The sequence below is a fragment of the Pseudopodoces humilis genome, chromosome 1 (genome assembly GCF_049639895.1).
Source record: "Pseudopodoces humilis isolate 2021_Gansu_Grassland_sample_001 chromosome 1, ASM4963989v1, whole genome shotgun sequence".
In the NCBI taxonomy this organism is placed as follows: Eukaryota; Metazoa; Chordata; class Aves; order Passeriformes; family Paridae; genus Pseudopodoces; species Pseudopodoces humilis.
This window is the reverse complement of record NC_142200.1, coordinates 83,846,582-83,870,703: the sequence shown is the minus strand read 5'-3', so window position 1 is coordinate 83,870,703 and position 24,122 is coordinate 83,846,582. Positions and strand designations below refer to the sequence as shown.

Genomic DNA, 24,122 nt, shown 5'->3' with positions numbered 1-24,122 from the left:
TGCCAAAATTCACTAATTCTCCTTGGCCCCACTTTCCAATAGCACATTAGTTTTCAACAGAAGTGTGGTACTGATTCCCTGAGTGCCCATTGGTTAGATAATGGAAAATGCACTGCTAAAATACTTTAATATTTCAAAAATGAGGAGGTTAAGGCAGAAAGATGAAGGCATTGAGAGGTGGAAATCAGCAGGGGAGGGCAGCACAGTGGAGGGGGCTGATGCACTTCAACCCCAGAGCATCTCTGCCCCGCCATCCACTTGCACACTGAACATTTGGACAGCTGAGGGCAACAGGAGGTCACGGAACTATGTGTGGAGGAAGCACAAATTATTGCCTTTTATAATCTGAGTGGAAAATGAGAGACAGTCTTGTGAGGAACAACAAGTTACAGAAATGTGGGGGGAGCACAGAGAGTAGGAAAACTTTTATTTTTCCCAGTGGGTGAAAAGATAGCACAAAGCCTACCTCAGGGGACAACTAGTAAGCCCTGTAAAAAGTAGGGGACACAGAAGCAGGGGAAGAGACGTACCAACCACCACCAAAGGACAAGAATCAGAGGTGGCATTTTCTGCAGCCCAAGCCACGCTCCACAGTGACTCAGTGGTGCTCACTTTACACAGGGCATCTGTCATCAGGGCTTTAGATTGCTCATGACTGCTCTGCATACAAACAGATATAGGTTTCCACCCCTCAAAAAACAATGACAGGATCACTTCTGTGACTACACAGCCGCAGTTCTCTAAAGTGACTGTGAAAAAATGATGTTTGATTAGCAGACGATCTGCATTTGTAGGGTGTAACGCAAAGCTATTAGATTTCAGAATTAAAATACCACTATTTTGGACTAATTACACTTTTCAGAGCTATCATATGGGATTGTTAAAAGGACAGGGTGATATACCACCAATAATGGTTGGCCAGCATGTGCTATTTTAGTATATTTCCTCCATATAATTTTTCTTAAATTAAAATATTTTCCCCTCAGGAACTGTACACTGATCAGGAAAAGGTGAGGCATCAAAGATTCTTATAAAGGAAAACCCAAACATTAATACTGAAAACAATATGTAAAAGTGTTATTCCTGTTCCCAAGTTTATGTTGCTAATGGCACTTACATAAACAGAACAGCGTTTCGCTTACAGAAAACTTAACCTTTTGCTCCAAACTGTTCACTCTGGTTTTTTTAATCGCAGTTCATATACACTACATTGTAAAACAAAGGTAAATGTCTTTAGCCACTCTGATTTCTAACATTCATTTAAGCTGTGTTTTTTAAATTGTACAACTAAGATTATTGAATTAAACCTCTCATTTCAGCTGCCACAGAATTAGGCAAGCCCTTGCATGTGTGAGCCATGGGTAAACATGAGTGTGCTTGCCCATCAGTACAGACTCTTTACATTGTTAAAGCTTGTGTAAACAATTGTAGTTAAGTACGTGCTTTGCTTAATTGGTGCTATAATAGCTAGAACTGTATGCAACCAAAGGAAAAATCCAGCACTTGTACAAAATAGACTTAGCCTGCAATCTCAGGCAACTTGCACAAAACCTCCTGATTTTAAGTTTCCTTGTTTAGTGGCTATCGCAGTTCAGACATCTGTGCTCTCGAATTTAACACCCCTTTCCTTTTCTCCCTGTCTTTCCCCTCCTCCATCCTCTCAGCAACCGGTAGCACATCAAAAAAGTTGCTGTTTGATGGTTCAAGCTGAGACGTTCAGCCTTTACCCTCACACTCTCTTGAGATGAAGCAGGCAAGGCTTTTAATCTTACCTGATGACACATGACTGACTAATACAGTTTCTTGGACCTTCTGACCTCTGAGGGACTAAATCTGGTTGGTCTCTCAACCTCTCCAGGTGGCTGGGACACCAGTTTGCGGTGGGTCATGATGTAAACAAAGTTCTGCACAGGTTTTCCTTGACTTTCTGTGGACCCATAATTGTGCTAACTTTTAATGTGCAAATTTCTCGAGTATAAAACGTATCATTTCACTTCAAGTCAGGGAGAAAAAGAATTTTCCTTTACTCTTGCTGTAGGTTAAAGACTGTAACAAGAGCTAGCCTTGAAACCAGTCACAGCGGCAAATTTGCTGAGTCAGTGCTGATGTATTTTCTTGGAGCGAGAGAAATGGTCTGGCTACAGCCAAGCAGCTTGTTTGAAACTTTGCCTCCCACACAAACTAATAAAGCAGCGCTAGACGGGTTTGACACTTATACAGCATAACTCAAGATGTTCCTAATCCATGTGCCTCCCTTTGGAGCTTTGTTGCTCAACCGATTTTCTCCTAGGACTTTCTTCTGGTTAGCTTTGCGACAGTGGTAGTCCTCGAGGCACCCTTTAGGCCCTCAATATATCATTTGGTAAATGTGTTTAGATTTTATTAAACCACCGTTTGCTACAGAAGTCCTGGAATCACCAAGAGGGGGTCCTGAAACACAGCTGAATCATTTTTTCAGGGAGCTGGAAGCAGCCGAGCGGAAAGAGCTCTTCAAGGAGCAACAAGGTGAGGGCCAGTGAGAACTGGAGGGAAGCAAAAAAGGAAATCTCAGCTTCTGCAAGGAGGCACATATTTTTCTAGTACAAGGCTGATAAAATGCAAGGTGCTACGTTTCCTTCCATCTTCCATGTTATGAATAGTTGGATTCTCAGCTAGGATGTGATGAGAAATACACCTCCAACACCACTGATGACCCCAACAAGTCAATATACAGATCACCGCTTGCAAAGTTCTACAGTTACAAGGATGAAGTCTTCCAGCTAAAGACACCCTTTCAGACGCCTATCAGACTAATCAAGTAAATACCTGGCTCAGATGTTAAGAGCCCAAAATAAAAATCTCTGCTGTGTGCTGTGGCATGCAGTCAAGCTGGTGTGCAACCCAGGGTATGAGACCAGCTCACAGTGCTCTCAGCCTACTCTCCCAGTCCCTGCTGTCCCCATTTTCCAAGCTCTGCTTCTGCACAGGGACCAGTGTGGTTCTGCTGAAGACCAAGCAGGACAACCCTGGAAGTCATTATTTTGGATAAAAACAAAGTAACAAACCCAAAATGTAGTGTTTTAACAACAGACCCCTGTAAAAAAAGCTTCAATTGATTGTGTCAAGCAGGAGCAGGAGGAACCCAGCCCTCAAGTAATCCCCCCAAGCCCCAAAAGTTTAAGACGAGAATGGGGTGAAAAGGCAGAGACATGATGACAGTACAACAGAAAGACCACAAGCCAACAAAGACAGCGTGTCCCTTCTGGTCCAAAGGACTTGGCCATGTTTGGTCTAGCTGTGTTGACCTCCTCTACTCAGAAAGCCAATAAAAACATTATTTCACCTAGCTGTAGTTACTGCTGGTTGCTTAAACTTCCCATGAAAGCTATGTCCTTACTGCAGCGCAGGATGTGATCACTCTCAGGGGACCCTGAAGTTAAGCAAGGGTGCTACAGCTTCCACACCCAAGCTCCGAACTGGAAACCAGACAGAGCGGCAGCTCTCCCACAGGCAGAAAGGGTATGTCAGGAGGTTGCATAAAAACCATTGCTGAGAGCAAACTGCCCTCTGGGACAAAGCCTGGGCATGTCGTTAATTTTCACTCTAAAATGAATAAGGCACCGAAAAAAGAAACAGACCCTTATTTAGTGAGAAAATATTTTAAACACAATCATTGAGTAAAATTCTAACAGCTTCTTGAAATGTACACACATTTCAATGAATATTCCTTTTTACTAATGTTGCCACTGAAACTGAAGTCCACTCCTGAATTCTTTCTCTGTGGGAATAGAGTTTCTCTAGCATAATTAAAAATAAAAATAAATGTGCAGCTATAAACACAGAGAACTCAGCTTTCTGGCAAGATAAATTGGTGCACTTTTGCTGAAGTCAGATTACTTAAATTTACAAAGAAGAGGCCAAACTTAAACATACCACCATTAACATGCAGTCACCACAAAAGTTTTGCACGAGAAAATATGAAACAAAACATTTGGAAAGTGATTCAATAGCAAAAAAATCAGTGTCTATATAATACATCCATTTACCACCATTCAGCTTGTCATGCTCACTACTGTTTTAAAAACAGTATTTTTAAGAACACTTCTTCCTCTGTGGACTCCTGAAATTCATTGTTATCCTGTTTTTGTGATATTTCCCATTTAAGTTAGTTTATACTTCCTCTAGCAACACAAGAGGCAGTCAGATCACCTGCTGTTCTGAGATGTCTACAATACTTGAACACAATGGGGTGAAACCAGGACAGAAAGTTAGCCCAATTCTGAATTTCCTGGCTTTGTATTTTTAGTGGGACCTTTCACATCATTTTAATATCCCCATAGGTAGCCGTGCATGCAGCACAGAAAAACACGCGTGCACACGCACACATTCTGTACATACTCAGGACAAAGCCGTAAATCCTAGAATCAAAATTTAGGATTATGTGTTTCAGTGTTGTTTCTGAATGCACAATGATACAATTTTACTGAACATCTCTAGATATCATACTGTAATCCTTTTCCTAATAGGATAGCCCCCTGTCTGGAGAACAGACTTGCTCTAAGAGTAAAAATTGCTGTTGTGTGAGAAATGTGGAAGGCATGGGTCCTATGGAGCCTGAAGCCAACTGAAGGTAAAGAACTTCAGAGAAAGAAATGACAGATTCACAATTCAGTCTGATTAATGCTGTGACAGGAAAATGAGCAAAAGCCTGGTTCTTGTGCAAAATCTGAAAGGGTGCTCAGAAAGTCACTTAAATCCAGGTTCCCAGCTAGCCACTGACACATATTCCTCTATGTGCTTGTTACCAAGGCTCTAGGTGGAAACAGATGAGAGTTTTATTCTGAACATGAACTAATCAGTCAAGCAATGTAGACTTTGTTTTTTTGTTTTTCATGCTTTTATTTCCTCCCCTCCCCACAAATGAAGGTAAAATGCCAAAATTTTACAAGAATTTGGGAAAGTTAAATATCTTGATATTTGTGAAACAATGAGATAGAAGTACTCTGGAAGAATCAAAAAGGGGTGAAATCACTCAATAAAGTAAATAAATCTGCTGTAAAAGAATGTTTTTTCCTGTTCTCTGCCCACCATTCCACATTCCCCTGCCCCAGGACTGAACACTAGGTCATTCCAGTGAGAACTCTCCATCCCATGCAAGTAATAAGGAAGAGGGAGCCTGTGGGGAGAAAAACCAAAAGCGCAAACAAGGGCTTTATCAAAACATATAGGCACAAATTTAAGTTTGTGGAGACACCCCTCATTCATTACACAATTTATTAGCCAATCAAATTTGTAAAGCTCCTTTTACCCTCCTTTCATCGTTTTCAGGGCATATTCATATATAGCTCATTTTTTTATGCCCACACGAAGTTGAGGCAGACTTCAACTGCTGTAACCACAGAATGATTAAATTTTCTGCTTCAGTCTAGAACACACTTCCAAAACTGGACAAAACTGAACTTTAAATAGTTTCCCAAAGCACACTAAAGAGTTCATCTCTCGAAGGGCAGTTTATTGACAGGCTTGAGGAGCAGAGAGGGAAATCACTGAAATTTAACCCTGAACCCCATGTGAACCCAGGGATTGGGACTGCATATTTTCCACTGTCCTGCCATCTGCTGCTTCACTGCACGTGGTAATCTTTGGCAACCCCACTGAGAGCTGCCTGGGCTATGGCTCTGTTCAGACAGGGTGTAGAAAGAAAAGACACTGAGAATGTCATGGCTGACTGACCAGACTACTGAGATCAGAGAGATTATGCCTCATTTGCTCACCAAGCCCTGCCAAAAGCAACACCATTTAACTGCAGGTACTCAAAACCCAACAGGCATGTTTAAAGGAAAAGTAGGCTAAAAAAGAGGACCATTCATAACGTGCATTTGTTTGGGACACTGTAGCTACGACCTTTTGGCAATTACTCATGAGAATTTTAAAAGAAAGTCTACAGTGCCCAACATTTCAGGTACAAGTGATATCTGGCAGAAAGTATCATACCCAATTTACAAGACACACCGACCTGGGAGTTGACTCAAGGCAGGAGTAAACAAAAGGAACCTAATAGCCCAGCAAACAGAGATAATCAGAGAAAAAAACCATGGCTGTTATTTTAAAACAGCTACAATCTGTTTATCTCTTGGCTGTGAAATGCTGCACAGTATGGGAGTGCAAGGGTTTGGTACTTATATGCATAACCTTCATATGTCATCTCATGACAGGGGACCTCCCTAAAGCCAAATTTACATTTGTTCCCCAGAGCACCCCCACTAGGCTCAAGATGCAGCAGGCGAAGAATCAATCTCAAACTCTGATTTCCTCTGACCACACTCTTCTCTCTAAGGGCCCCAACCCTCCCAGTGATTAAATATCAAATGTGTACACACAGACTTACTGTCTTTCAAAATTCTGACTCTAAAAGCTACGGAATATTTCAGAAGCATCTTAGAACTGCTAAGGTATATTTTTAAGAGTGTTAGACCAGCAAGAAAATTACTGTAGGATACAGAGTTACTGTAGGATTTTTGAGTCTTATTCTGCTGACAACAACCACCTGTTATTAATGTATCTCTCCGTCCTCCCTTCTTCTGCCAGAAGTACTAGAAATAAAGATGTAATTGTATATATGTGTCTACAACAACATCCTGCCCTATTTCTTCACTCAAATACTGATCTTGGAAATGACAGTGTCTTCTCTTCTATCCATTTAGAAAAAAAAAGGCACTTTGATAAGATAAGCTTCTCCAGGGGCTGCAGAACTATGGTTGGCAGACATCAGCGTTGACAAATGTTCTTCTAATTGCGAAGGGACACTACAAAATTGTCCTCTGATGTGGAATAGACAATCACCGTCACCCTTTCTTCTTCCCTGCTGCTCTACTGCCTCCACTCTGTCTGCCTCACAGGGAGATCAGGAAAGAGACAGAAAAAAGCCATGTAAGAGAAGAGCAACAGGCATCTTTTCCCCAGCTCCAGCTGTGTTGGAGCCAACAGGCTGTGTTGTTTTGATGATTCCAGGACCCTCATGTGATCCCTGCTTGACAGAAGTGCACAGCAGAGGTGGGAATGGCTTGCAGACTTACAGAGGAAGCTTCTGAAACTCTTAGGCTGCACCCTTCAAGACAGGGCCCTTCTTTCTGAGAGTTGGAGTCAAAGAACCTTGACACCAACCTCTGATTAGTAAGCAAGACAGAAGCAATGTGGTAAAATGAGTAAGGAAAAGAGATCAAACATGCTTTCCACTGTATTTTTCTTTCAATTCAAACACATATCTTGAAAAAGAGTAGGTTTGAAGTAATAAGCTACCCATCAACATTCTCAGTTTTAACTTCTCTGCTGCTAAGTCTTGCTGAATCACAGTTCCCATTCCCATTCTCCTTCTTGACTCATAACCTCAGTGACAGCCACGAAGCCGAGCAGAGACACTTTATAAAATGTATTAAATGAAGCAACTTTCAGTAATAACAAGGACTGGCAGGTAGCCATGTTAGAGGAGGAAAGACCTAGTAGGAATGTCCTGCAGCATAAAAGTCTCTGTTGTTCTCATTACGGCAGAGGAAGAAAATCTCTTTAAATGCTTTTGATTCAAATGATCATTTGACAGAAACAACGGACGAGACAAATGGCTGTAAAACAAGGCAATTGGATTTCCTACTGCTACAATATCTTACTTGGCTCCCATGACACAATTTCTCTGTTATTCTGCCTTGCCATGGTAAAGTAAACTTACAGGCTACCCAGAAAACAGATGAGTGTAATCAGTCCTTTATAAATTATATCCCTTCACTCAAAGAAAGCAAATAACTTTGCCTGCTCTATAATAACTGTTTCTAATACTTCATTTATTCTTTAAATTGTTTATAAAACACTTCAAGAGAGGTCAAGATGAGAGGGCAACAATAATTGGAGATTAAGGAGGCTCTCTAAGTATTTTGCACCTGTGAGTAAACACTTTGGTAATTATTATGATGAGAGATAGATACCAAAAAACCCCCAGCAGCTTATTTATGATTTTCTTGGACATACATGTTATTTCATCTGAGAGGGAGCCCCCATCTTTTCCAAGGCTATTTCAATTCAAATTTAAGCAGCTGCACATATTTTTTATGTCATGTGACTGGCAAGTCAACAACAATAGATTTAACCTTGTCTCCTATGGAAGTAACCTAAAGAAATAATAAGCCAAAGGTAAGTGATATTCTCATGAAGTTTTTTCCAAGCCCCCCTGAAAAAATAGGGACTTTTCTCCTCAGAGACACTTATTTTAAAGCCCACAGGGTCAAGAATCAGCAGAACAGAGCCTGAAGGACAGAGATGTGAATTAACATGAAGGATTGGTGTTCAGGTAGGGTTTCAGGAAAGACTTTTAAACAAAAATGGGATGTCATGTCCTTTTTGCAGTCCCTGCATGGTTCTGCCCACTGTTTTTTTTTTCTTCCTATGTCCATGCACAGCACTAGCAGTGCTCATGGCACCATTCTGGAAAAGGGAATGGAATAAACTCTGTAACAGCATCTCTTGATCTGCTGAGCATCACAACTGTGCAGATGCCTAATGCAGCTGAACTCTGGCATATCAATTAATACAAATCCACACTTTAAAAGTACATATGGATAAAATGATACTAAATCTTTAAACACTCAACCCACTGGTTTCTTTTAAAATAGTTACACTTTAGCAGGTCAGAAAAAACCCTATTTCTTAGTAATTTTTCTGCATAGCCTAGAAGAGGTTGGTAAAGAAGCCACTAGTGTCCTCTAATCTGTCTACCAATTTAAAAGAGAACCCAAAACAAGCTCCTGAAAAAGAAAATTTGAGTAATTATACAGAAATAATAAACTTAAATATGAAAAAGAATATCTTCTGAAGAATTTAGAAGTAGCAAGGGCTATAGACATACTGGCTTATGAAAATAAATTTTAAGTTATTCTTAAGAGTTTCAGTGGAATTAAGTAAACAGTATTTGATTCAAAACAAAGTACTCTCTATCCATTTTCTATAGTAAGGTTATAAAAATGCAGATTCAAATGTCAGATTTTATATAATTTGCTTTTACTTCTTTTTTAACCCATATTTCCTTGATTTCCTTAGAGATGGTCATGTAGCTCTAGACACAAACACAAACTCTCTCCAAACTCCTTCAGCCTAATACCAAATCAGTACAGATTATTTCCATATAAAATGGTAACTGAACCACAGCTGTTACCTGAACCAAATTCTTTGCTTACCCTAATGCAGAACTGAACCAAGAAAAAAATACCTGATTATTGGATCAGAATAATTAACTGAGAATTTTCAGAGGACGTTCCCTAACCATCTAAATTTATATTTAAAAAGTTTTCAGCTTGAACTAATTCAGAAATACCAAGGCAGATAAATAATTATTGATCTGGCCAAACTGAACAGACTTGTCAGTCTAAGAAAAATCAGATCCAAACCAAAGAATTTTCATGCTGCTTTACTTGTTTTTGTTTTTTAGTTATTGGGATTTTTCAAGCACCACAAGTCCAGAAAAAACAATTGTGTACAGGAAACATGATTTTTCTCTCATTTTTAAAATGAATTATATTAAACTTAGCAGTGTCTCCCACAAACATAATTGTAGAGTAAAATGGAAATGAGGCTAAGCTAATAATATTTCAAGATACCTGTCATTTACATCAGTACATAGCTGGGAAGTTCTGTTTTAGAAGCAGAGAATTATAAGGACCTCTTAAAAGTACTAATATTATGTTTATGTCTTGAAAGCTCTCTGTGAAGCATCTTTAAAATATGCAAAACTCCCAGGGCTTTGAGAAATCTGAATGTTCTTGTCACTAAACAGGAGGTTTGAAAATCAGATAAAGACAACTGAGATTTTTATTAAAAAATAACTTACCTCATCATGTGGCTGCATAAGTATTTCTCTCCTGACAGGCTACAGAAAAATAAGAGGCATTTCTGTTAACCTGTTGAGGATTAATGTTCTAATTTTTTGCATTTCAGTAGTCTCAAGGAAAAGTATATTTTAAAAAGTGTTAAATCTCTCTGATTTTGTTTGCTGAATCCCAAGCCTTTTGTATTAAATATTATCAGATTTAAACCAGAAGAAAAAACATTGAGTTTGACTGAACCCTCACATACATTTTCAGTAAGGATAATTTTGATTTATTCTTTTACAGAAAATTTTACTGAACACACAAATTCTTTCATCAGACTTTCATGTGCAGGCAGCCATTTTCAAGCATCATCCATGCACTCACACACATACATCGTTTTGGAAAAAATGAATGAACATTCCCTGATGACTCTGTGGGTTTCTTCATGGGTGTTGATGCCTGGTTATCACTGTCTGTAAATGTGATGGTAAACCAGATGATATCACCACACCACCAAACCCACAACGAACCTGTAGAACCAAAGTGACAGGAGACACTTAACTTACTTGCAAGTAGACCAGAGTTGTGCAATAACTGCAGCATGCTAATGAAATCAAACCCAAAATTGCTTCATCCCATGATTTCAAAACAAAGAGCTTCTTTAAGTGCAATTTAAGATTATGATGCTTTTCTTAAGAAAAGCGCCATCATGAGACATAGCAAAAATTTAATAATGACCTGTTATTCACAGGCTTACACTTTTCTGACACCATTTTGGCAACAGACCTTGGATTCACCAGCACAACAAAAACTGATGCCAGTTCTTTAGTAACACCAGCACTTCCAGAATTAGGTAGGAAAGGTAGCACTTGCTTACTGCTGTTACATGGAGTCAAGCTTTCAAGTTCCCAGACTTAGCTACTGTTACACCAATCTTGTCCTGTTTTTCGTCAATATTGCAAGATCTGCTGGGACCATGAAATATGCTAAAAATAAAACAATTGTATATGTGCTGCACTCTTTTTTTTTAAACTTATTTTTATGCAAGTCCCAAACAGCACATATAGTTTGCAGCAAAATTCAGATGATTAACATCACTACCCGTAAGCTGCAGCCCATCTGGACAGATTATGGCTCATGGCACAGAGCAGCTATTCCAAAAAGGAGAAGCACATCCACTGTCTACTTTTTGACCATTCAAAGGTGAGAGATTTGTCCATAATGCATGAGTTGAGGATGCTTTACCCCCCTAGAGCATGAGCACAAATCACACTACTAGCACCAGTCCATCCCATTCCCCCATTTTCCCTAACAGGTCAAGACTTCAGAAGAGGAAGACACATCCTGGTTGAAAAACACACAAAAATTAGCAACTACTGGCCTGATGCCTGATTTTTAATGGCAGATACATGCAATACATACAAAAACAAACAGCAGGGGAATAAAAAAAGAGTATTTGCTCAATGCCTGTTCTGGTCACAGGGTTGACTTTACATTCAATGGCACTTCAGTTAAATGTTAAAATGAAGTTTAATATTAAAATTAAATGTTTAAAATTAAGTACAGTACCAGTGCCATCCCAAACCAACAAAGTTTTTAAGACCATGGGTAATTTCCAGTTTACTCCATTTTCAAGAATTACATAAAATTTGGGAAGCTGAAGAACTCTTCCTGACCTTGTGTCTCCATTTATCTTGAAGCAATGCAGTAATGGTAACAAAAGATCCTGGTGGTTATTTTTACAGTCTGCAGCAAATAGAAATTCAGTGTGAGAGCACAGAGTGAATGACACAACACAAGTATCCCTAATGGATGCACACATGCCTACCAATGACTCACAATATGGGCATGAGGCGGGGCTGAGAAGAGAAAGGTGTAAGCAAGAATGCACAAATAGGATTTGTAACTTAAAAAAGCAAATGTTTCAAGATTTCTGAAAAGGAAATTGAACATAAAATATTTCTGAGTGTTACTGATGTTTTTCTCACATCTTCTGGATTTGTCTTAAGTCCACAAGGAGCTCTAGATTTTTGCAGCTTTGCATTGCCTACACCTGCGATTACTATAAGATTTTTTAAAGTTTTGACAAATACTCTCAATCCACCTATTTATTGATGGATATTGATGCAATGAATAACACCTTCGATCTCTTTTAATGTAAGAATTGTAATATAAATGAGGAGAAGAAAGAAAAAGGATGTAAACTGAAGGTCTGAGTTGCTTTACTGGATAATTCTTTACTACTTAGAAGTCTATTCACATATAATATAATGAAATCAGGGACTTGGCTTCAAAAATAAAAAAAATCCATCAGTATTCCTGCAACATTTCTATGGCAGTCATTCTCAAAGTCACATCTCCTAGGGCAAAAAATTCAGAGAAAGTAGAGAAAACATGATACTATGTTCTGTCTCTTGGCTTGGGTTTGTTTTCCTGTACCAAAGAGCAACCCTTAAGGGTTTCATGGGAAATCTGCTAAGTCTGTCTTAACAGCTATCATTCTATAGGGGTGAGATACACCCTTACAGATCAAAATATGCAACTGATATTGCAACATCTAAATAGCATCAGGTATCTGGTTTTATTACAATGCTTTGGGCCATAGCTTTCATTTGCCAATCATTGCCTAACAATTAAGTAGAACATAATTAAATTTTAAGAGTCTAAGAAAGGCAAATCCTTGAAAAGGAAATATTTTAACATGGTTGGCAAGGTGTGCAAACATCAACAGTGTGGGAAACACATGTAGCTGACAGCACGTACACTGCTATAACTCCTTGTAACAGAGGTTAAAATCTCTTCAAAAATACTAGCAGTTAGATGAATAAAACTGGAAAAAATCAGCAGTCTGCCAGCTCTTGGGATTTTCAGCTATTCAGTGACAACAGGATATGCTCATAAATGTAAAAATTCTGTGCATCCCCAGAAAGTACATAATGCTTGTAATGGTCTGAAATCAAACTACCCACACATGCAACGTTTGTCCGCGTGGTTTGTCCGTGCTTCTTATTTTTAAACACATTTCTAGGAACTGTAAGTGAAACCCGAGTGAAATCAAGACAGAAAAAGAAAACTGTTCCTAAGTTCAAAGCAATTTCTGACCAAATGCACTAATCTTCTCTCAGATAAAGCATCTTACCTTCCTACAATTGCTATAAAATCCCACTGCATGATGAATCTTGCCAGAGGAGACACCCAATGACATTGTATTTCTCACTTGTTTTTGATGAATCCTTCTAACTTTGTTGAGGAATAATCAGTTGACATTTCCTTCTGCAGTGTTTTTTGAACCACTAATAGTGAAAGTGGTTTATTGTGAATTAGTGTCTCCTGTCCAGTCTCCTGTATCTGAAATGCCTCAGTGGGTTGATTTCAATTAATCTTCTGAAACAACATGCACTTTCAACAGATTTACTTTTATTTTAAATTGTTTTTTAAATTATGCATGACTAAGTAGAGGGAATTCTCAACCTTTCAGAGGGTTATTTTAGGGAAAACAGGATGCACACTGCTGAGAAAATATTTCAGGTACTAAGATGAGCCAGCCACTCCATGCCTAGAGGCTGAGAGTATCACCAGGCTTTCAACTTTCTGCACCTGGTAGATGATGCCCAAAATTTGAAGGTTGTGGATTGAGGCCTACAGAGTCACATACTTAACATCTTTGCAGGAATACCCAGGACTCTGAAGATGAGCGGTAAGCAATTTCTAATGTTTTTTACTTCATAGTAAGGGAGGCAACCCCCATTTGGAGTTTTTCTCCCAAATTTGCCCTAAACTAGGACAAAGTCTCAGGGGAACACTGATGTTGGATTACACAGCAGGAAGAAGACAAAGCAGTACACTAATATATCACATGAAAAATGTATATATTTGACAGAATTTCAATTATAATAAGACACAGGTCTTCAGAAGTTTAAGAAATCATTAATATGGCAACAATGACTAAAATACTAAACATTCATTACTTACAGAATATCAGCAATGTAAGATAGATTCATTTATGCAACATCTCTTGCAATAATGATGGGACCTTTGCTCTTTTTTGTGATTTTATTTTTTTTCCTTTCTTGCCTCTATTTCAGAATACAATGATATTTAATGAAACACAACAGAACAAAATAATCATGTAGATGCAACTGCAAGCAACAATGGCCCAAGGAATTTCTTGAAAAAAGCAAGAAATACAGAACAGGTTGGCCATGGCTGAGTCCCCACATCTGGGAAAACTGTAACCTGAAGTATGCTCTCTTGTCCTAGGCTCTGGGTACCACTGAACTATGACTTAACCATGCATTCAGAGGAGGTGGTGTTCCCCAGATGAGGTAGTTTCCTTCAGAGAGGGTCTCACATGCAGCAGCTTGGACTGCATTCCCACAGAGCCCTGGAATGGACAAGCAGTGGACTGGGGTGCATCTTTCAGGTGTGGCCTCTTACCATCAGCTGCCAGGGTCTGAGATGACCACGCTGTATCCATGCTGTCTCCTATACTCTCCCCTCATGTTCCAGCAATGGGATAAGTTGGTTAAATGGACTTCTGGCTGAAACCAGTTCTGTTCTTCTGACCTCCTGCAAACTCTGCATTCACTTTAAGCTAATTTGTAAAATGCAAGGTGCAAATCTCACAGATCTTGCTTGTATTTCACTTCTCATTTATACATACACAAGAAGAGCACGATGGTCACATTTTCCATTGTGCTTTCTCTGAGGAAAAATAAATGTAACAAAGGGAAAAAATAGAGGAATAGGCTCATAAGACACATTATTTCTCAAAATCCTGCTAAGAGTTTGTGCATTAATGAAGGCTAAGAATAATAAGAACACTACAGGTGAGATACATACTCTGCCACTCCATTTCCCATTTCTGACTTTCATAAATTTCATAGCACTTTATTTGAGTTTTTGCCTGATATTTGAGAAAACAAAGTCTACAAGTTTTAGTTTGAGAAAGTAACACTGATAGACGTCAGTGTAACTTGAGAAATGTCAAGAATTACTTGGCAAAGTTTTTTAAATTTAATAGTTTTGACATTTTGTAAATTGTAGGGATACTCTGTCCCCCCCCCTTTTTTTTTTAGATTAAAAAATGTTTAAATCAATCATGGAAGATAGCAAAACTTGTAATCTACTTTCTTCTCAACACAATATAAGGCACAAGGGAGCATATGATTTAATGATGAAAAGATGCTTCTGATAAGATAATAAGTTGCTCAAGGAGAGATCTGAGTTGTGAATGCAGCTGTTCCAAAAAATCTAAACCCACAGGCAAAAAAATTACTTATTTTTTTGTACAAGAAATATCCATAACTACCTAGATAAACTGGCGATAGACCCCAGAAAATTACATCAGATAGAAATGAAGAATCAGGTCCACTTTGAGACTGAAAAATAACAAAAAACAAGAGGTGGTAAATATTACCACCAACTGTTGTTGCAAAGACCGACTCAAAAAGATTTCAGTAGTCAGACTGTTCAACACAGTATCTTACTTTATCAATGAGTCACTTTTGAAAAATATCTTTTTATATCCCGATTCAGTTTCATGTACATGTTCTACAGCACTGACCTGGATTACCTGGATGTCCAAAACTAAGGGCATGCAGAAATGGTCTCACCCTCCAGTACTTATTTCAGATGTCCAGTACAGATGTCTGGTACTGCTTTTAAAACACCATTTAATGAAGGGAAACCCACTAATATTTTGGTATGGTCGCACTGCCTTCTTATCTTAATGTTGGCCAGCACTAGGAAAGTGGCACTAGAAATACAAGGTTAATATGGCTTATTAGCAACATAAGAACCAGACAAAAATATTTTGATGTGCTCTGAGCTGTATTATTTGGTCAGTAGCAAGTTCAACATCATCGTAATTAAGTGAATTTACTTCTCTTGTAACACCACTTTTTTTTGCAAGGGGAAAACACATGTACTTAGGTAAAACAGAGGAAAGGTATTACCTGGCAATTTTCTATTATTACAGTCAATATTACTGCAAATCCATTTGTGCAAGTAGACCCTAATGCCCACATTTATCCCCAGTGATGTCTGACTGCATGTGTAGATAAGGGAACACCTGCATGGATCACTTAGCAGGATCAGTCTCGCAGCAGGGAGAAAAAGCCAGTAAGAATGCATGTCTCCAGGACACTGCATGCTTTCTCTGTTGGAACACGCAAACTAAAAAGCATGAAATGATCTTGGCTGCTCTCTAGCACACAAATGTCTGAGTAAGTCCTTTTACATTGGCCATGGTACCTTGCCATCTAGTTTTCAATGTGCAAGGCACACGGTCCCTGATGACACCAGCCAGCCTGTATGCCTCTCATCCGGCAAGGAGCAGGAGTCACAAGCAGTACTTTGCTGACTTTTTCAATTTAGATATACTCATGGGTTTGGAAATTTTGCATTAAATGAAGGACATGTAGCTTTGCACTGAAAATTTTACACACTTATGTCTTTCACAGGTCTCAATTTACCAAAAAAAGCACCAGGAAAAGCCCTTAGTATTTCCAGTGGTACTAGGTTGACCAAGATTCTCTTGCACTGAAAGTGTTTTAAGAGATTAGCAATTAGTCTCCAGCCACAGGCATGAGAAAGGGAAATCTGGCAGATGTTGACTACATCTCTATACAGTAGATACGGAAGAGCAGCTGCTACAGTAGGAATTGCACTGATTTCTTGTGAAAGTCAGTAGCAGATGTCACCATCTGCTTCTGGCTTCTCTGTGAAATAGAGGCAAAAAGGAGACTAAAAGCTGATTTAAAAAAAAAAAAAAGGTAACAACAAAAACCATAAAATGAAAAGACACACAGACATATTTACAGTGAGTAGGGAAAACTCTTACCCTCTTCTCCCTGGCAAACCTGAGACCCAGATGCACAATAAAAGCGAAGAACACTCCCCATTCTATTTAAGATGTGATTTCTTTTCATTTTAATCTTAATACATGTGCTTTGACAACATTGAGCCTGCAATCTAACACCATTTCAGCCACTTCCACCCTGGCTGAAAGAGATCACAGAAATGAGCAGTTGTATCCTTTCCCTCTGGCTATACAGCAAGGGTCTGATGACAACTGCTTTACCAGAGTTGGTATCAGACACACAAAAATTTCCCTACTGAATGATCTATACAATGATGTCATGTGTGGAGGCAAAGTATTACTTAGGGGGGAAAAAACCCAACAAAAACCAAACAAAACTTTTGCTGCATTGTGTCAGGAAACATGCTGTACATGTTTGTACATCTTGGCAGATTAAGATCAGATGAGGCAAGCAATGAAGTGGTTAACCAGATCAGAAAGTTATTGCAGACATCCGAAGGCACATCTTGTAAACCTGAGACAACTTCTTACACAGAACTGAAGACAGACAACAGTAAGAGCTTGTCTGGGATGAAACAAATCACACTGTCAACAAGCAGTTTGCTTTCCCACTCAGAAAAGGAGGTATAAGTGAGATCCAGAGCCCAACAAAAGAACAAGAATCTTTCCAGTGAAGTAAAAAAGGTTTGGATCAAGCTCCAGCTTTCCTGAAAACTAGACTTGCTAATTGTCTCACTCTTACACTGTCAAAACTATTATCTCACTGAACAGAAATATCTTTTCCAATATTGCTATAGGGAAAACAATTCCACACTGGTAATACTGGGAGACATGTTCAACTACCACCATCAACTTGATAGCCACCACCTCCCCCATTCGGTATCCCATAATATTGTTTTGAGGGGGAGGGGAAAAAACCAAACACTGTTCTGGAAAAGTTTTTTGTTTGCTCATTTTTGAATACAGAGACTGCCTGTGGCTGCTATAGAGCACATTGCTTTTCAGCTCATGTCAAACTTAGACAATAAATAAGCTTCAGAAATGGAAGATCCCATTCACCTTGGCATGACCATAAATCAGGAAACTCTTGAGCTATACCTGGATAAAATGGACAAAAGTAACTGGAGAAATTAGGTTTAGCAAAGTATACTGCTAATAAAGATCTTTTCCCCAAAGGAAGCAAGTCATGCTTATCTTACATTACCAGACTATTACTGGAAGTACTATGCCAGACCCTCAGCTGGCATAAATCAACACGACCCTACTCACTTCAGTGCAGCTGTGTTGATTTATGTGAGCTAAAAAGTATGTACTGGTCAAAAAGTGACTATTTCATCTTACAAAACTGTAAAAGTGACTAAGTGAAATGAAAGGAAAATCAAATAAGAGGCAGTATGTATAATAAAAAGAAAATAATAGAAAGAAAAGTACTACAGAAAGGCTCAAAGTAGATGTATATTTTATTAAGATTAGTCTAACACAGTCACTAATTTTACTTCATATGAAATTTTAGATAATATTTTCTGCTGTTACATACACATGTATCTCTTGAGTATAGACCCAAGTACGTGTGGAATTTAATAATGCTGTGCTATTTCCAAATTAAGATATAAGGCTCAGGCAGTGGGCTCAGCCAACCTAGAATTTATCACTGGTGTTCTCGTAAAGTCACTCTGATTGTCAGAACATGAAACATCATACTTAAAAGGAAGCCCACACAGCGAACTTAAGTGCTCAGCTTTATACTATGGCGTCACATCTTAGAAGTACTCCTGTTACTGTCTTTCTCTTAGAGATCAAGATAAAAGTAGAAAACCAAATGTTCCCAAATCCAGCACTTCTCTCAAGCCTTTGTAATTTTGAGAAATATGAAACCTTTCATATTAGAATTAAGCACTCTTTACCCTTATGAACTCTGTGCAGACTTCCCTATTATTATACATGAGATTAACTACTGGTGCTCCTTTCTGAGTTTAAGCTGGAAAGGCTCAGAAAAAGAATTGGCATTCTGAAGGAAAAGGTGTAGATTCCTGAATTCCTTTTATAGGGAAGCATCTCTTGAGATTAGACAGCTCTCATTTTCACTAGGTTTGTGCACTGCTGCCCCAGCACTACAATATAAGAATGATATAAAGAGGGATTGTGGCAGATGCACTTGGCCCCCTTATCCAAACTAGCAATATTTTGGTACAGGCCCCAAAGGATGTAGACACCTGAGCTGTAGCTGGGCCAAGAACTCCTCCAGAAAATCCTCAAAAGGGACAGACTTAGCAAGGGTGCATTGATGCTTGGAACACGTGAATAATGGGTGGTTTTTCCAAGACTCAATTAGTGAAAAACAAAGGCAGTTGAGGGTCCAAAGGGTCTCATGCATACCTTTTCCATTATTTCTAATTCATCTACAAGCCAACCACTTTTATATGACAACCTAAATGAGCCTTTGAGCTCTCTCTGCAAGGCAGCATGCCTGTGTGGCAGTGATCCCCACCTTAAGTTAGGACACCTCTCAAAGCTGTCACTTGAGACAGAAAGACTTTTCTACTAAAAACTTTGGATAAATGCAGTTTCAGTTCTATTTAAATTGCAAGTGGACTGCTTTTCAGTACCTTTCCCCTTGATCTGGGACTCATCTCAAGGCTTGATATTCCTTACCTGAGACTGAGGTATCCCAGTGGAGAGACCCCTTATTCACAACAGATGCTTAGTAAGTTGCTGATAGCATGCTAAATTAATACTAATGAATGAAAGAAAGAATTAATATTTTTAGACATAAATCATCATAAAGGTCTGAGACTAAAACTGGAACAAGCTGCATCTAAGCTGCATCAGGAGTTTAGCAACTTCATGACTCAGTGAGTCTCCCTTACAGTTTAGCGCTTCTAGTCTCTGTGCAAATCATTCCAAATTGATTCTAACTCAGTATTCCTTTGTATGTTTCATCCATGTAGTAAGTAATAGAGTGAACCTTGCTATCAAACTTTATTAAGTCACATTTTTATAAATTCATATTAAACCATTTTTGCTAATACCTTTGTGAGAGATTTTTTGAGCAACCCCAAACACATCATTACAATACAGATCATGAAGGAAAACTCTTTACAATTGTTTGTTCAATTCAACATCAGTGACCAACTTGGCAGACAACTGCAATTCACCATCTTTCAACATGATACCCATACTTCAAATACAAATATTTCTATATTTCATTACTGCCCACAATGCAGGCTCCAAGGTATGAAAAATGCATTCTGTTCATCTTTACCATTGCCTTCCAGTGTAGCATATTTCATGGATCCCTGGATACAAGGAATACTAGTTTGTCTCCACAGTTTTTTCCCATAAATACATTTTGTGTAAGAAACTTCACAGAAATTTTCAAAAGGATGATTTAAAATTCAGATATGCACTGTCCGCTAGGAATGATCAGTTCTGCATCTCAGCAAATGGCACTGTTGCTGCAACCTTCAGCTCTTCTCTGATTCCTGGGCATAAGGTTTTGTGTGGACAAGATGCAAATAATATCACCATCAATGGCATATTGTATTTGATGAATTCATTATAACCCTAACCCAACTGAAATACCGGTATATAGTATTGGAAGAAAATATGTATTGATTTATTTAGGTATTCCCAGTCTTTGAAATCAGTATAAAATAAGGCTAAACCATAAAGCATTTTAAAACTCCCATGGATATTACCAGCTTTGCATAGGAGTTAGGAATTCCACTTAAATCATCTTTTCCTCCTAAAGTGTCTTTGCAATCTTCAAAAATATTGGGAAAGTGATGAATGGCTATTAAGAAGCAATCTCAAGACTACTGTTATTTCATTTTCTTATCTGTATAGTTTTCCAAGCCTTCTCCCACAAAAACACTATGCAAATAACACTGGTCTGTGGTTAGAGTTGCTTTCATGGCAAGTACCCCTGCTAAGGCAAAAAGAGACAACTGAAACCATTTCTAGGACAAGATTCCTGTTCATGACATAAGGAGCCTAAAACTCCACCCAGCACACACACACAGTGAAAAGTACAGCCTGAGACTTCAAAGTGCAGACTTTGGGGGCATTTAATGTGTTTAAAAGAGGCCTCAGATTGAAAACCCTATTGCAGTAGTGTTAAAGCAGGAACAAACATTAGTGATCAAAATAGCAACGAGTAATGAAGTTTTCCTTCTTCAAAATGGCACAAGTCTATAGAATAGCATCAGGAACATTACATGTGTTTATAAAATTTCCATCTCATCTTGTAGCTCCTTAGAGTTATTAGAAATCATGCCAAGCTGATTTTTTTTTTTTTTGCATATTCCCACACTTCTTACAATGGTCAGAATGTTTTGATTGCATAGTGATAACTCAGAGCAACTTGAACATTAGTTTACAGCACTCTGTGAACACACCTCAGTAAACTCTTTAATACAAAGCAAAGCATTAGGGCTTCTAAACGAAATAATCTAGTGAATATGATTCTCCTTTAATTCTGAATTTGTGCTTCATTTGCTCCAATGAAGTGACGTACCAACTTCTACCACCAATTACTGTAAATTCTGCCTAACTGTATGATGAGGTTTCACAGCTGTGACTCCCAAAGACTGAAATTAATATTTAAATCCTATTCATATGGACTCATTTTTTCTCTTTTTTTTTTTTCCTTTTTTTTTTCCCTTTTAAGCAAAGTTGAAATTATGGTCTGTTTTATATAAGTATCATTTAAGTATGATTAAAATTCTTATATTTTGTGCCAGGCTATAATTTATATAATTGCATTCCTGTAAAACTTGAATTAATTTTTCATTTAGAAACAGACCACAATAAAAGGCTTCTGCACTGAGAATCCAGTTTTCTGTGTTAATTTAAAGTTTAATTTTAGAGTGTTTTCTACAGTCACAGTACTTAAAGGGCAGAGGAAAAACTGTCATTGTAAAAGAGACTTCTAATCAACCATGGAGTCTTACTCAAACTAAATACCAGCATTAATTGTTCATAAAGTACAGCAAGTGGAAAAGGGATGATTAAGTGGAATTTAAGCTGCATTGCTATTAAGGATTAAACTGAAAGGCATTTTAAAGCCATGTGTTAAAAGCTACCTTGTAAAATGGTATAATTCAAATGGGCCATAATTCAAAGGTTTTTCAAAATATACCAGGCTGTACTAATTAGTCTTATGAACTTGGAACATCTATTATTTCTGCCTCTCAATTTAACATTTATACACAAATTAAAATCTCAAGTGTGTCACACCTGAAATTGCATCTATTATGTAGTTGCCCAAATAGATGTTTAGAAAATCTGCTTTTTTTACTGTGTCATATTAACATTTTTGCCTTTACTTATTATCAAGAGGGACTCAAAATTAGATACACAAACTTCGCTTTGGTGTTTGTGAGCTACAAAATTGATTATGATGCTCAAAAGGGAAAGCTGCTGTTCTTGAGCTCTGAGGTTCTGAGAATGCCAGGAGGGCTGCATCAAATGCCATGAGTAGGCTGCATGTCACGACACCTTCCCTACAGAATTCTGGCAAGTTTAAATGAAACCTGTGGATGCATCCTTCCATTTTTCCAATCAGATATACGCAAAGCTGGAAACAGTTTTACATGGGTTTTCTAACCTCTTCTGGGGCTCTCATGATTGAAGAGGATGCCGTTCACAGCAAAGAGATTGTAGGCTTCTCTGAAGTTCACCACAATCCAGTAGGCATACAGTTTTGCTGCCCCTGTAAAAACAATTTTGAAGCGTTATTGTATAAATGCTTGGCTCATACAGAGCTCAGACACACACACAGGTCTCTGTCACATGCAGGGTGAAGTCCACATTTCAACAGCAGAGTGCTTTAGCCTTTGATTAGCTCCCTATATGTGCTAAATTGTATATATTAAGAAAGAAAAAAAATCAGCCCAATAAACAGCAGCTGAATGGGAAAATACTCATATTCTGAGCAGCCTCTGAACTGGCCAGGAAACATCAGGGCACTTTCTTACTTGTTTTCTTATACACACTCAAGCACAGCATTTTTTCTTTTACAATATTATTGACACTGTCAGAGCGTGTGAAATATGCCACTGTAGTGACCTCTCTTAATTAAAAAAACCCCCAAAACCAAAACAAAACCAAAATTACTTTGGAGGAATAAAAGTGAAAATCTGGTGCCTTAACACTCAAATTGATTTGAAACTTTATCACCAAAATCCTTCATGCCCATTGCTTTAATAAGTGTTTCAAATTTCATATGAGTTCACGAAGGAAGAAGTGAGCTCTTGGGAGTCTTTCATTTAGGCAAGAAAAAATATGAAACCTTATCACTTCTGCGGCACCTCACAGCCCTTTGTGAAGGAAGAGTCACCCTACCCCCCTTTCTTCAAGAGCTGTTCACCTCTGAGCTGAATGAACAAGGTCTTGTGAAGTGAGATGCTAATTTCCAACCCCCAGGCAATGGCAGCAAATACTTTTTATATAGTAATTCATAAAGGTATGCCTCTTGACATGTCTAGTCATTTCAGCTCTATCATCATTCTAATCTCACACCCAGATGACTTCAGCCCTGAGACATGAGCAGGGAGAACAGACAGACAGACACTACACACACACACCATTGGTGCTCCTCACCGTAAGGCGATCTTGGGTAAAAAGGGGTGGTCTCTTTTTGCGGGATTTCTTGCACTTTTCCAAAAAGTTCACTGGTGGAGGCTTGGTAAAACTTCACAGAGTTGATAAGGCCACAGGTCTTAATAGCATCTAGGAGCCGTAAAGTGCCAACCCCGTCAACGTCAGCAGTATACTCTGCTAGGTCAAAAGAAATCTTGGGGAGAGAAAGAAAGAAAAACCCATCAATTTTACTAGGGCAGCAGAACACACCAAAATCATGTACAGCCAACCAAAGCAATACATCACTTGCCACAGACCATCTAGACACTTTTGTACAAAGTAGATCCTCAGTTTACAAAAGTACCCTCAAAGGATTTCTAAGAATAAATAAGTAGCTCCATAAATAGCCAAACCAAATGACTGGTATTCCCTGGGATTATTTTCCCACGTGAAGTAAGGGGTAAGCCTCCCCATGGTGGGAACATTATCAGGCACTCTCTCATCTCCACGGCTGCCAATTTCCACAGCACTCACTTGGGCTTAATATCTTTGACACACTTGAATTTGGTTATAATTGCCCAAAATATATTTTTAAAAAGTAATAGGACAGAGAGCATGACAGCACCAACATGTATAAACCTTGCCCTTCCCCCAAAAACTTTAAACAAGGTCCAAGGTTTTGCAATTTAAACAGACATCAAAGTTCAGAGAAGAGTAGAAATACCTGCTATCAAATGAGATTCCCAACACCGCCTGACCAAGGTGTACCAGAGCTGTGGCTTTTGTACAGAGCTTAGAGAGATCATGAAATGTGATGGCAAAGGGTGGAGATATGCAAAAAAACCCCTGACATCTCCAGCTGACATATTCCTCGAAGTATGACAATA

At 38.5% G+C, this 24,122-nt stretch overlaps 1 protein-coding gene across 1 annotated transcript in view; it reads right to left on the bottom strand.

Annotated features, from left to right (window-relative positions):
- The window catches only part of GMDS (GDP-mannose 4,6-dehydratase), a 409,498-nt gene that overhangs the window by 230,907 nt on the left and 154,469 nt on the right, over positions 1-24,122 (bottom strand). The window contains exons 5-6 of the mRNA XM_005526455.3: positions 23,257-23,449; positions 22,262-22,366 (exon numbers count right to left, since the gene is read on the bottom strand). Of these exons, the coding sequence (XP_005526512.1) occupies positions 22,262-22,366; positions 23,257-23,449 (298 nt within the window). The remainder of the gene's footprint in view (positions 1-22,261; positions 22,367-23,256; positions 23,450-24,122) is intronic.